General features: G+C 40.5%; 1 protein-coding gene across 1 annotated transcript in view; it reads right to left on the bottom strand.

Moving 5' to 3' along the window:
- Nucleotides 1-14,259, bottom strand: part of LOC131592008 (myotrophin) — a 31,078-nt gene extending 16,819 nt beyond the window's left edge. The window contains exon 1 of the mRNA XM_058863200.1: nt 14,061-14,259. Coding sequence (XP_058719183.1) covers nt 14,061-14,132 — 72 coding nt within the window. The 5' untranslated portion in view covers nt 14,133-14,259. The remainder of the gene's footprint in view (nt 1-14,060) is intronic.
- Nucleotides 14,260-14,796: the final 537 nt, after the last annotated feature.

Here is a 14,796-nt window from a genome sequence, read left to right as displayed (position 1 = left end):
ATGGGGCCAGCAGGTCAATTCTACCCCTCTTCACTCACCTGGAGTGCTGTGTTCAGCTCTGGGAAATATTTAGTTGAGCTCTTAGGAAGAAATTCTTTACTGAGAGGGTGGTGAAGCACCTGAACAGGTTGCCCAGATCCCTGGAAGTTTTCAGGGCCAAGGAGGATAGAGCTCTGAGCAACCTGGTCTAGCGGAAGGTGTCTGTGTCCATGGCAGGGAGGTTGGAGCTCCCTGCTCATTTTAAGCTCTTTCCAACCCAAACCATTCTATGATTCTATGAAATAACACAAAAAAGGGCGTTCTGACCTTTCATCATAGAAACAGAACTTTACATAGCTTTCCTCTTCTGAATTCTTCCACAAATCAGCTGTTCAAGCACAGAACTGGAACCTCAAATGCTCTGTTTTTCAATTAACTTTGAAGGCCTCAGAAGAATTAAAATTGAATATTGTGAGTTCAAACACAAAAAGCTAACATAGTAGGCTGAGATTTACCAATGAAAATTCAACTGCTACTACCCCAGTATTCTTACTACTGGAATTTTACCACTATTGAAACAATCCTTGGGCTTTTGTGCAGAGTACTGGATTTCCCATATGACCTGGGCTGGAAAGAGTGCCTTTGGAGTTCCTACTCCTCAGTCCGCCCTGGAGTGGTTGTGTATGGATTCCGTTCTGTAAACCTTGCTCTCACCTAAAGCACTGATTCACACACTGCCAACCTTAACTGCAACCTGAAATGAAAAACACCTACAAACCCAAGAGATGTATTTTTATAAAATATGTTGAAGAACTCTGACAGCATTGTAGAATAACAGGTCAAGCAAGGCAGCTTGCTGCACAAAAACAGTCACCCGGTCTGCCCTTCAGTGATCCCACAACATTCCATCCGGTCTTTTGAGTAGTGCTGGAGTTCAACTTTTGCCCCCACCCCACAGAACAGTCTCAGAGTCTAAAAAGCAGCACTGACTTTGATGAAGTAGTTTTCATTCTTGCCAAGACAAACTGATTTAGCCAACCAAAATCCATGCTAGCACTTTCACACATCCCTGGAGATTACCAATAGGAAAAGACATTAGGTATGAATTACTGAATCCATTTTATGGTGTTTCCAAAAAAAATATTTATTGTTTTCAAGTGTAAAATTAGCACTACTCTAAACACCTTTGACTAGCAGAGAAAATAAATTAATTTCTTCTTCCAAGCTGGTTATAAAATTTCCTTTAAATATTTCATTATGGTAACTGAAATGAGCACCAGCCTGAAGCAGTTTCTGCTGGGTAGAGAGCTTAAATATTTGCATCTATGACAGGAACTGGAACAGCTGTACATTGATCCAGCAGACAGACTCTCACATTATTCTCCTTAATACAAATCTGAAGGTAACTGAACCACCAGTCCAGTACTTTAAACAAGGAAATAATTTTTGTCAGCTTTTGTGTATTTTATCATAACGCTAGTCCAGTGTGCTGTTTTCACATTCCCATTTGTTTTAACTAAGAGCAAGAACAATTCAAATGACCAGCTCAGAACAAGTCAGTGCAAGGTTTCACTTAAGCTTCTATACTTCTTTTTCCCTATAAATGGATAAAAACACTTGACATGGGTCTGCTATCACTGAGGCATCATAAGAACCAGGCAGAGAAGACGGAAAAGAGAAATTTCATTTTTCCACTCAGCCTGTTTTATTGAAAAAACTACTAAAACAGTGCAGGAGGTCTAAGAAGAAGCAATAGTATTTTATCATTTCTGCTCAGCATGTTTATTGAGTCTCAGGTTTTCTTGCCTCTATCTTCTGATTCATAAGAAAAATGACCATGTTTCACAAATAGTCACTGATATTCAAACCAAGAGCAAGAGTGGAACCTGGTAAAATAACTAGTAACTCAAGTGTGGGTTAAGCCCAAAGAGCAGAAAGGAAAGTAAAAAGATTAATGTTGTAAGCTGTGAATTACTTATGACTTTGAAGCTGATTTCTTCAGTTAAAAACTTGTGATAAGATCCTGCCAGAGCCAAGGTTATCAACTCAAGCAGGCAGTTTCCAATGGCAACTGCAAAAATTTTGTGCCAGATCCAAATTTTCATGTGAATCCCCTGTATTTTCAAAAATTACTTACTTTCAGTCAACCTAAAAAAATCTGTGTAACCCAGCCTCATTCAGCCTGTACAGAGACAACTGCTGTTGCTGCTCAGTGGTTCAGCATATTCCACCCATTCCAGGAGCTTTCCAACCATAGCCTGAGTGGACTACAGCTGTCTGCAGACAAGTGACCTGAAGCAAATGACCTAAATTTATTGTGGGATAACCACTGTCCACTTGGAGAATTTCAGACAACCTGGAAGTTTGTTGGTTTTTGTTTAACAGCAGAGAGTGACTGAATTAGCTAAGCCTTCCTAACGATTATTTCCGTGTTTACCCTCAGAGGTATTCAATAACATCTTTTCAACTCTTCTGGGTGTTTTATTCCCTGTCCTCTAAATTTTATAATTTGAAGCAAAAAGGAATTTTCTCCCAGATGTCTTCCTTCTACCCTGTATGCTTTGGGAAATATATGGGACAAGCTGATTTTACACCTCCCCCTTACCACTTCTTACCACATCTTACAGAAACAAACAGAAATAGAAAAAACATCCGCAAGAAATCCTGTAGAAATAGCAATCAAAAACCAAATCCAAGTTAACAGATGTCGACAAGGGAACTTGAACACAGAAAGTTAAACCCCTGTTAAAGAGGCTGCAAACATGAATATCAAATTTTCATTTTTTTTCTGGATTCACTTCTAGTATTTGCTATTAGTTTAGCCTGCAATAGCCAACAGAGAATCTGCTTTTAAAAATATGAAAAAAAAGGCTACTCAAAAAAATTCAGCACAACATTCCCCATAGAAGACCCTCATCAGTTTATCAAAAAGGAGTTTCAGTTCTGAGGATAGTGCATGTCTCTCCAGCTCTCTCATTTTGCAGCAATTTCTACAACCAGAGCAGACAGATGTAGATGTCCATGTAAAAAAAATGGGTATCTACTTTGCAATTCTCTACTTTAGGAGAAGCCTTAATTGCTAATAATAACACCAATCCTTGGTCTATAAAAGTTAAGAAAATGAATTATGAACCTGATGATGAATTTTGCCTGTCTTCATATGGTATCTAAAGTACTCTGAAAAGCTTTTAAAGCACTGCTACACTTATTCTGGCTTAAGCCAACAAAAAGGTGCTTAACAAGCATACTTTTCAGGTTTTGTTGGTGGTAAACAAGCTTATCCACCATAATCAAATGCAATCTGAAGTCCTTTGTCTCAGTCAAACGAATACAATTCCAGAAACAACTGCTAAATAAACTGAACTACTGAGCCATCTGTGCTTCAGTTGTATCAGCATTTTGGGAGACAAACAAACCTGATACATGAGTTGTTCTGTAGAACAGTAATGAACCAACTGTTTCCCAGCTATAGCTTCTAGAAGGTCCTGCTACAATCCCAGCTTCAAAGATGTGCCAAACACATGTGTTATTGAAAAGAGCTGTTCTCCCCTCCCCAAAATCCTTGGTCTGTGCAAGACTTGAGTGAGAAATAATGTAACCCGCTCACTACTTGCACTAGCAAGTGATGAAACAGGAATGAAGGGCTCAGTTGTGCAGTTCCTCTCAGCTCCTATGAATTTCCATTTATAAGTTTGTTTCTCAGGCAACAGCTCAGAGTAATGGCAGCAACCAGTTCTGACAGAGCGAAGTGTTGCAGACCAAGGGATCATTACTCTCTGTTCAGATTACCTCTTTACCTGATGAATGTTAGTGCATGAAACATTCTGGATCATCAACTGAAACAGCCAATGGTAAGACACTTTCCAAGCTGTCTCTGCTTAGAAAGATTGCTAGAATTCAGAATTAAAGTTAAAATGCTTCAGCTACAGGATCGGGACTCACCTGTCAGCCCTGATACAGGGCGCACAAACATCAATAAAAGCCTTTAACCATTAATTCTGAAGAACTGTAGATCAATCTAATGACTTTATACCTTAAGTTGACATAAACCTATCTAAAGAGATGTGTTAAGCACTGCATCTATTGAACATAGTGCAGTGTCCATTTTCATAGGCAACACTGAGCTGGCCTGAAAGGGTTGAATTTTTTTATTCCAGAAGTGATCGGGCCAGACTTCGCGTTTTCCCACTGCATTTTGGATGATGTAATTTGGATTATACCCACTCTAAGGGTAGCAGAAGATATTCCTAAAATATTACTAAGATACTAACCAGAAGATATTCCAGCTCACATGGGTGCCAGATGATTGCTAAACAGAAGCCATCAACCATACATAAAACAGGAATCAGAGCAATAATTTTGCCTCAGTAATTCAGTACTAGACCATCAGCAAACTGACAACAGATGACAATATGAATACAGAAAAATCTACAAAACACCACCTGTTTCTGCAAAAAGGAATTTTTTTTCTCAAGCTTAACATGTCAGAAACTGCTCCAAAAGTTAAGCAATAGAACAAAGGATTCCAGACATTACCAGGCATTTTGTTAACTCCCAATTAAAACACTTTCAGTTTCTGGAAGAAGCCCACATCAAGTTCTGTATTAAACTGCTCAGTACATATTTGTCCAAGGAATGAACAGGAAGTGGATGTTTTCCTCTGAGACAAACACACAGCACCAGCTTCTGGGTTTCAGTTTCAATAGATGCCAGCTTGATGTTTTGAATTCTCTGCATGATCTAAAGACACAATAATTAAAATACCCCCACAACAGTAATAAATGTGAATTCTCAAACCTCAGGTTGTACTGTATCAGGTAGATATGAGAGAATAAAGAGGAAGGTGAATGTATCTCCCAAAGATTATTGGTATGGTTAAAAAACCCCAGAATTTAAGTGTTTTAATTGGGGCTTAGCACTATAAACAGGAATTACTTCTCCAGAAACTGAACTAAAGATACGTCCAAGGCAAAATCAAGTGTTCTGTGAAATTCAAAGCAATGAAGCTTAGCTTCTAAATAGGTTTTCTTATAAGATTAACAGGCGTTATTTTCATGTGAACATTATATTTACATTTTCTTCATTCAGCAATGCATAAAAATATATGAAATGTCAAAAGCAGAATTAGTAAGTTCTAGAAGTTTTGTGACTTAATGCAGAGTTTTGTTGACATGATGAAACAGTTGGTGATTGGAATTATGCAAAAACAAAACACGGAAGCAAAAAAACTAGATCAGAAAAGCTATTTTTACATCTATAAAAACCGCCGCTTCCTAAGCACTATATTCTTAAAAACATATGGATAAACATCTACAGAATGGTTCCCTAAACTAATTATACACACTTGGAGTATTCATCTTCACTGCAATACTTTCATTAAAACTTACCAATATGGTATTGCACTTTTAAGTTTGAAATAATCCACCTACAAAAGTTAAGCTATTTTCTCCAGATTTCCAGGAATTACTGTTGAAAATGCTTTAGTAAATACAGTCTACTAACACGTTACAGGAATGGAACTAAAGACTGTATTTCACGTTACACTTTAATTAGAGGACCCTATTTTGAAAGTAATTATATTTATAGTCATTATGCCCAAGATAAATTTAAATATCAGACAACTACTGTTTTTGTCACAAGCCAAATTCAAGTTTTTTAAACCATGCTAAATATCCATGACTTTAGTCAAGAAAGAGTTAACAGCATTACTGAAATTATTGAGGAGTCAGCAATCCAAGAAATAAAGATTCTCAAAAACACCTCACTTGAGTGAAAGGATTCTGTGGTTTTTGCTGTCAGTTTGTTTGGGTTTTTTTAACACAGGGCATATAGAGAAATGCAGATCTCACCTCACAGGAACTCTCCCGACCTCTTCCTTATTTAAGGACTTGAAATTTTCTACTTTCAACTGCATTACCTGAATCAAGCACTGGAGTATTTTTGAACAAACAGAAAAATACGTTTAAAACATTTATTACCTATGGTATTTGCTTTCATAGTGTCATTAACAAATCAGTTTAAATGAGAGATGCTGATGGTAGCTGTTCTATGGACAGCTCTCTCTGTATTGTCTCAAATGGCCTAACAGCTCATCTTTCCTGCTTGAAGCTAATCACTAATTTATAGGTCACAAGTGTGTTAAAAAGCAAGTTCATAAATGACCGGAGTCATTCAGCAATAATTATTACAACTTGATCTTAGCTCATCAGGAACTCTGAGTGTACAATTCTGTTGTACAAACTGACTCGGAACACTCTCTGAACTTTGGCTGGAAGTGTGACAGGGCAGCCTCTAGAACACCAATCTAGTGATGTTTTGGTCTGCTCAGCTTATTAGCCACTGCAAGCAATTACTCTCTTTGATTTCCAAAGCATAGCTGAAGGCCGAGAAAAGGATTTCGCCATTTCCCTTCCACCCCGTAACCACTGAGGAAGGCAGCAATGTCTGCAAGCAAAGGCAAACTTCAGACCATTTTCTAACTCCTGGTGCAGCAAGAAAGACGCAAGAATTATTTCTTTGAAGAAATGCAGTGCCCTTGGCAGCCAATGTATCTGAACTGAGCTACAGAATTACACTGCGCAAGAAATACTAAGACTGTAAAAATGGGCAAAGTGCTAAAAGCACCAAATCCCAAGTCCCCCAAACTACTTCAAAGCCATATTCATGTGCATTATGAGTTTTCAGGACCGTATTTTTCTTTCCCTTCCTCCTTGTCCTCATCAGGATTTCATTTGCTTTTGGGAAAACAGATTATTTGCTACCCTATTCTTTATTAAAAAGATAAAAAAACCAAAACAACAAATGAAAGACCACAACAAAAAACCCCACACAACACACTCAAGTACATTCCAATCAAATAGAGAATTAGGACATTATAGCTTGTTCAATAGGACTTACTAGTACTGACTGCATTCCAAGTCAAAATAGCAGCACTACAGATAGCAGCTCCTTAACCATTTAATTTAAAGTATCCTTCCCATCTGTGGCCTGTAATTGTAGAATTTGCCATCACCGGTCACAATCAACATAGGATCTAACACCAATATACTATAAAGAGAAGTTAATCTGCTACCCAGCATTCAATAAAGGTTTTAAATTCACTTTAATATTAACTGTGCAGATTTGTACCTACCCCTCCTCATAATGAGCTAAAGCAGAAAAACATCTAATTGTTCAAAACTGCTGAAACTGCAGTTTGTAAGAAAAACAACTGTTGTATAACCAACTGGTCAGTTATTGGCACTTATTAATTCCAACTCATGCTTTTGTCCTAGCAATAGATCTGTCTATGGAAAGGACAACTGCTTCTTTCTACAGAATTGTATTGGGAAATTCAACATTCATTTTGCTATGGAGGGGACAAAAAATCAGGCATAATGTAGCACAAACCTTCAGCTTCAGAAGTGGGAAAATTAGGGAGAAAGAAGTAACTTTACTTAAACTTTTATGTGGACACATATTCAGAAGTTCAAACAAGCATAAACATAAAGCCATAAAAAACACGCTAAACTCAACTGCTGCTTCACATAGAACTGTATCCCCATGACTTTAGCAATACAATCATATACATCTCCTGATTTTCTGCATCTTTCCTAAATTTTCTCTTCTGACCTTTGATCAGACATAAAAAGTCTTGGACATGAGAACCCTGAGTCCACAATGCTCTTAATGAAATTAAGTAGAATATTTGACCTTCAAGTCCTGATATCTTACCAGCTATGGCTATGGTCCTTCAGACAAAGCACAGAAGTTGTTTGTTCTATTGAGAACTACTCAAAGGAATACTCATTTATGCATTTTGACACTGCTGCAAGATCCACTAATTCAGTATTTTATACTTATGTGGCCTGCATGAGTCACCAATGCCATGATACCCAAGTCAACATTCACTGCATGATCTTCACATCTAACACAACTTTCCACATATTATTCCAAATGGAATTTTATTTATTTATTTATATTTATGGAACATTATTCCATACCACTGCAGAACTGTTCTCCTGGAGTTTTAGAAAGCTTAGCTCATCTCCTGTCTTCTTGTTGATGTCAAATTAACTGAGCTAGGCTTGAAAGACAAGGATTTATTAAAGATAAAACTGATGCAAGAGTGAAAACTGCAGTTAGAATAAGCGATGGGAGAAAGAACAGTAGTAGAAGTAAGTATTTTCCTCACACCACTGAATTCTCTGCTTGTTATTCATAACCTATTCCCAACTTTGACTGTCATACTTAGGGATGAATATGCTATATACCACAAACTTGGACAAAACAGGATACAGTTCAGAGATAAAATTTGCTTACAATTTAGGGAATGGAATACATTCGTATATCAGCAAAAAAGAAAAAAGGAAAAATTAAAATAAATGTTTTATTACAATCTGGTCTCAGTAACTCTACTTTTTGCAGCAAACACCCATTAGGCACAGGACAAGTCAGCACAGTAAGAACAACTCAGACAGACTCAAGCAAGGAAGTACTTAACTTGGGTTTTTTAAGCATAGAAAGGTCAATTATGAATCACTTAGGCAATATGCTAAAGCCACCAAGATTTTCAGAGCAGAGAAGCAAACTCAATGAACAAAATCACCATAGCCTGACATCAACATCTCAAAGAAAATATTACATTTAGCAGTTCCAGATTCATGATCATTCAAATGATCACAGCTGGAATGAGCTCTATTTACATTTCAAATTGAAATGGCTGAAGAATCAGTTCTATCTGTATCTTCACAAAGAAGAAAGGAGAGATTTGAGAATCCTGGGATGTTCATTCAGTCAGTGAGTCACACATTCCCCTGCAATACCAGGTTTGCAGGCAAGTTCGTTACTCCATGCTGCTCCTATAAACTACTTAAGAACTGCTGAACAAACTAATTAATATCTCTGAATAATTCTTTGCCACATGTCCTCAGACTCTCTTGGATCAGACTGAGGAAATTAATTAGCCATCTTGAAAAGGTGGTTTTCAACAACCTCATTGATTTTATTGTACACACTACTAAGAAATGACAGTTGTGCTGTGTTTTTCTGAAAGTTTTTCTAGTACATTCCTGGGATTCTGGTTAAGAGTAACTCCACCATGAATATGGAACCTGCTAACAGCAGGTTATAGCAGCAAACAATTATCTTGTTCCATAAAAGAAGGATTTAGGTCATCATGTTCAAATCTGCAAAATGTAAATTGAACATCAACTTCAATTAGAACCATGCAGTAAAACAAAAATTATTTTTATCAATCACACCTCAGCAGACTCAACAGTAATCAAGTGGAAAACAACAGAACTCCTAGAATCTGCAGATAAAGACAAACCCATAGTAAAAGTGCTGGCATAACACCGGGGAGTTACAATACAGAGATATCCAAAAGGCCCCACAGGGAATAAGCTCAGTCCAGCAGCTCCCAGGTCAGGGCTAGCTCTGATATGCCCCTGGACAAACTAGTGAGGTATAGCTGCCCTGCACTGTAATCCAGACAGGCCCCCAGGCTGTCACTCAAGAGCACGAAAACTGTTACCTGACCAGAGGCAATTCAGGTATCAATGCAGCCACAATAATAATGTGCACTTCAGCATGATGAGACAAGGGGAATTTCAATGTATCCATGTATCCATGGTGTGCTTTATCTGTAAATCAAGTAATCCACTCATATATAGCAACCATTTAAGTACTAATTTTCATTTAGTTTGTAACTGAAGGTGTAGAAGTCATTTGAATGGACACTGAAAAGAGCAGAGGTTACCCCCAAGAATTTTAAGGTATTTATTACTCCATGTTAATCTTTCTTATTGCAGATATATACGCCTCTTCTCTTTTTCACAACACTTAACTATACCCCTGACTGCTGCTTCTATTTCAAAAACTTCTAAACATTTTTTTTTAATTTTAGCCTCTGTAGTAAGTTTAGCAGCAGTCAAGTTTTATGCATTTCTCAAGATGTGTATTCAAACTTCACTACATCCTAAAGAACTGCAAGACTGCAGCACCAGTTTTGTCAAGAACACACAGGTGGTCACTGTTGTCTACATGAGTTATTGGAGGTCCTCCAGGAATTTGGTTTTGTTTGCTTCATTATTTAAAAAACAAATAGGACTCCATACCAGAAATGCCTACTAGACAACTTTTTAGAAACCTCCATTTCACAGCCTACCATCACCTCAACCTCCCAGCCCTCTGAGCAGTACAAATCTGCTGCTTCCAGTTTGGTTGCCTGTCCTATCTTCTTATGGTATTAGGTTAGTTGATTTACCAAACTTAACTGTAAGCAGTGGTAGGTTTAGGAAACGATGTAAGGGATTAAAGCAGCTCATGAAAGTGGGGAATTCTCAGTTAAGCTGTGGGAGATGAAACTACTTCAGAAGAAATAGTTATTGAAGCCTGTCCTGCAAATCTAAGTTTATCTTGCAAAATAACTTTATGCCTAGTGAATAAAAAAATTGTACTTGGCTTCAGAAATCTACTGTTGACTGGAAATGCTATGTGCACATGCTGATAGAGAAGTCCTCTCTAAGCAACTGCACAGTTTATCTAATTCCACTGGGGAGGAAGGCTAAAGAAAAGGAAAAAGAGCAAACACCATAATGTTAAGAAAATCTGTAGGCTTAATATAACTTGCTTTTCTTCTAACTAGTACTTTTTAACCCACTCCCTACCTTGAGGGAGATAAATTTCTTTCAGCTGCGTGGGTCCTCCTCACCCATTAAACTGCACATTTGATTCAGCTGTTCCCATGGAAGTTTCTGCTTTCTTGAGGAATTTGAAAAATTTGAGTGGATGTACGTGGGAAGAGTGCAGAATTCCTTCAATCCCTTGGATTCCTGTAGGCATCTCTGAAGCCAACATATGCTGGCTATGTTAAAAAGGAAAACATCAAAGAAAGCAAACAGTAAAAAGTACTTTTTAATCTAGTTATCATAAAAATAGCTGACATTGTACTTCTGGCATAACACTAGATACAGTATTTCATGAGAAACTTACATTTACTATAAAGAAAAAGTTGACAGTGTTGCAAGTTGAGAAATGTAGATGCTAATATGATGTCTCTTAAAAAACCAGAAAGAAGTCTTAAAGACTATTCAAACTATAAAAATAATCTTTCTTATTTTCATGAAATAGAAGCCACCAGTATCTTCCAAATGCAGACTGGCAACGTTGAGATCTCTTTTGCTACGCAACAAAGCAGTATCACTTAGCACTGCCTGTTTCATTGCCACCCCTCAGAACTACTCTTTCTATGAAGAGTTTTTTCCTGAAGAAAGTACCTTCAGGAGAATGCAAGATCCCTATGGAGAAGAACACATAACTCAAATGGAGACCCTTGATTATGTTTCTGTATCCTTTCTTTGTCCAGGAACTGTTGAAGGGGCTAAAACATTCTCTTTCTTTTTGGTACTTACTAGCCAAACCTCAGATAAAACAAATAAAAAAAAGAAAAAAAGAGATACTTGTGATTCCAAAGACACAACCTCTACAGCTTATTACACACAAGTGAAGAAATAAGAGAGTTCAACTCCTACAGTCCCACTGATAACTTCCATTTATTATTATTTTTAAATTATCCAGGGTCACCTAGTTAGCATTTCAAGCACTGCCATTCAGCTATGAAACAAAATCAGAGGTCAAATCCTTCATGTGGTAATTAGGGCAAAACTGCAAGATTATAGTTAAAGGCTGTATTGTTTCCAAACAAATAATGAGGAAATAAGACTGGAACAAGAAACAAAACAAATGAGAAGTTGGGAAACAAAAGTTTCAGGAAGACAGACAAGGAAGAATTTTATGAAGATGCAGACTGTAAGATATATGACTGCCTCCCCCATTACAGGGAGAGGAAATTTCTGCCACTGCAAAGTTTATGTAAGTAAAATTCCTGAGCATTAAATCATACTTAGGGCAGGAAAGCAGCAGGGAGCAGAAGCCGTATAACTGATAAGGAAGAAAGCCAGAAAGAACATACAGCACAGAACAGATACTTTCCTGAGAACTCTAACTACCAAAACATGATTTGCCTTCACATATTTCATTAATCTCAGAACTGAGAATGTGAAGTTCCAGCTGAGGCTTCTCCTACATGCAGATGATTTATGGGAGTTCTTTTGCCCCTCCTCAACGTATATTTCCTGTTGTACAGTAAAACATAAACTCATTCTTGTACTCTTTTCTTCCCTGAAGGCACCCCCTCTGCTTCGTTTACCTTCCCAAACACACCCACCTGCACCTCTGCAAAACTTACAAAAAAAAAGACAAAAATTATTTACAGACCACTAGGAAGGATAAGGATCAGTCAAAACTTGCTTATATAAGCTTTTTTTTTCTACAGGAACCCAGCCTAAGAGTTTACTAGCCCACAGTCTGTCAAGGAAACAAAAAGGACTGAAAGCATTTGACTTCTTGTAGGTTGTTGAACAGCTGAAGTCACAATGTATACTTGCAAGTGGGAGAAAAGTGTGAGTAAGATTAGGTCACAAATCAACAGAAAACACCCAGAGTTTATTAAATTTCTACATTAGAAGCAGTTCTACAATGTAATAGTGCTTAAGGATTGCAGGCTCCTTTTACACTAATCACCTAACCCCAGTGAGGATCTCTCTTTTAAGGATTTCTGCCTCATTAGTGCAGTTAGATGATAGCCTTCAGCTCTTTACTACAGCAGCATCCAGGCTGGCTCAAGCCTCTTTCAGTAGCAGATGGAACCAAGTATCAGACACAGCACTGAAGTAGATAGAGAGTGATCACATAAATCCATTTGCTACATGAGTTGCAGTGCCACTCGGGAAGAATGGGAATACAAAAAAAACCTTTCTAATTAGTACTGTGGTGAACTTGTAGACATAAACTGAACCAAGACAGTTACTGCCAAAGCTTTAAAGCTTTTGCCTCAGCTAAACATACACAAGGAACCATTAATTACTAGTGTGCAGTGAATTTTCTAGACATGGAAATCCTTTAAAAGCTGTAGAGAAAATCCAAATATGCTGCTGACACACTCTGCAAGTCCCTAAATCTGAGAAGATATTAGACATACCAATATATTACTCAACTTTATTACACAGACACAGGTACACGACCTTTAGCAAACAGCCGAAGTGGGATAATTACATTATTCCCAGTTATTTCCTCTAGAACTTTATAGGCAGAGCATGTGAGTGCACAGCCACTTTGATGCAAAGTCCAGAAGCTTAGCTGGAACAGTCAAGAGAAGACTATTCAGGCTAAGCTGTTGGACTTTGCACTTAAGCAGCTGGAAGCACTTGCACACTTTTCTTTTTGCCAGGAGCGCTACAAGTTTGAAAGTTGACAACTGGAGTGGAACGAACTTAAATCATTATGGCAAGTTGTGTCAGCATGTGTCAAGCTCTCAAAGACAATCATTAATTTGTTCGGAGATCTAAATAATTACAGGTAAATTAGATGTACACCTCTGCTCTGATGTAACAGTTCCCAGACAATATTCCTCAACAGTAAGGATTCACTGAAGCAGAATGTTGCCCTTATGTACTTTTCCCACAAAACCTCAGTGACGACAGAAGGCGAATGAGGACAGAATGCAGCTTTCAAATCCTTCCCTGTACCTGAGGAGTGTTCAGCCATCACACAGGTGTCTGCCGTGCCCGCAGCACTCGCCCTGACCAGGTATCACCACACTTCCCAGAAGGTTAATGGAGTAAGCCTCAGCACACCCAGTAGCTTAGCATCATCCTATTAAGGACGAGCCCTGAGGCACAGAGTGGAAGGATAACCAGACCGAAGGCACAAATCCACACAAGATCAGCGAGGCAGGAGCGGGATCTTGGCTGTCAGTCCATTAAGTTTCACATAGTGACACGGAATAACTCGTGGGGCAGGCTCGAGGGGCGGCCGGGGGCAGGAGGGAAGGAGGAAGCCGAGGGAGCGAGAGGCCCCGAGGAGGGGGCGGGGGCCCTCAGCTCCGCACGGAGCTCAGCGAGCGGCGGTGCTCGCCCAGGCCGCGGCTCCGCCGCCCCGGCCCCATCCCGGGGGCTGCGCGCACATCCCTCCCTCCCTCCCTCCCTCCCTCCCTCCTCCGCCCGCGGCGCCGCCTCGCCCGCCCCGCCGCCTCCTCCTACCTTGGCCACGTAGTCCTTCACCTCATCCAAGTCTCCGTTTTTCAGGGCCCACATGAACTCCTTGTCGGACATCGCGGCCGCCGGGCGGGGGAACGCGGGCGGGCGAGGCGCCGAGGGGCCGGCGGCAGCTGCCGGGAGCGCGGGCGGCGGCGCGGGCGGCGGGAGCCCCTCCCCGGCTGCCGGGCGGGGCGGGGCGGGGCCGGGCTCGGGGCAGCGCGGGAAGGCGCGCGGGCAGCGCGGGGCGGGGCCGGGCACGAGGCAGCGCGGGCGGTCCCGCCGGGGCGAGGAGCGGCTTCACTCGCGCGCGGCCGCGCTTCCGCTTCCGGTTCCCGTGTCCAGCCCCCAGTGCCCGGCCCCCGCGACGCCCACGCGGGACGGCGGCACACGGAGCGCGAGGCGCATGCGCGCGCCGCCGGCGTCCCCGCGTTCCCCAGGTACCGCGGGGGGAAAGGGAGGTCTGCGCATGCGCCCTGAGCTCCGCCGCCCCGCCCGGGCCCCGCGGTTGCCATGGAGACGCGGCCTATGGCGGACCCGCCACCAGCCGGCCGTGCCGAGCTCAGCCGGACACGGCCGGGACGCGGGGTCCGGCCTAGGAGTCTGCTTCCGTTGAGGGAACCACGTGTCTGAATAGCTGTTCTGCAAACCCCGAGGCTCTGAGCTGCGGATAATTATCATAATGCTTCCAAAGCAGCAGCGGGGAGACATGAAAGAAAGGACGTGGTGGTTAATTAATATG

This window comes from Poecile atricapillus, chromosome W, assembly GCF_030490865.1.
Source record: "Poecile atricapillus isolate bPoeAtr1 chromosome W, bPoeAtr1.hap1, whole genome shotgun sequence".
NCBI lineage: Eukaryota > Metazoa > Chordata > Aves > Passeriformes > Paridae > Poecile > Poecile atricapillus.
The sequence above is the reverse complement of the archived record's forward strand: the minus strand, read 5'-3'. Positions and strand labels throughout refer to the sequence as shown.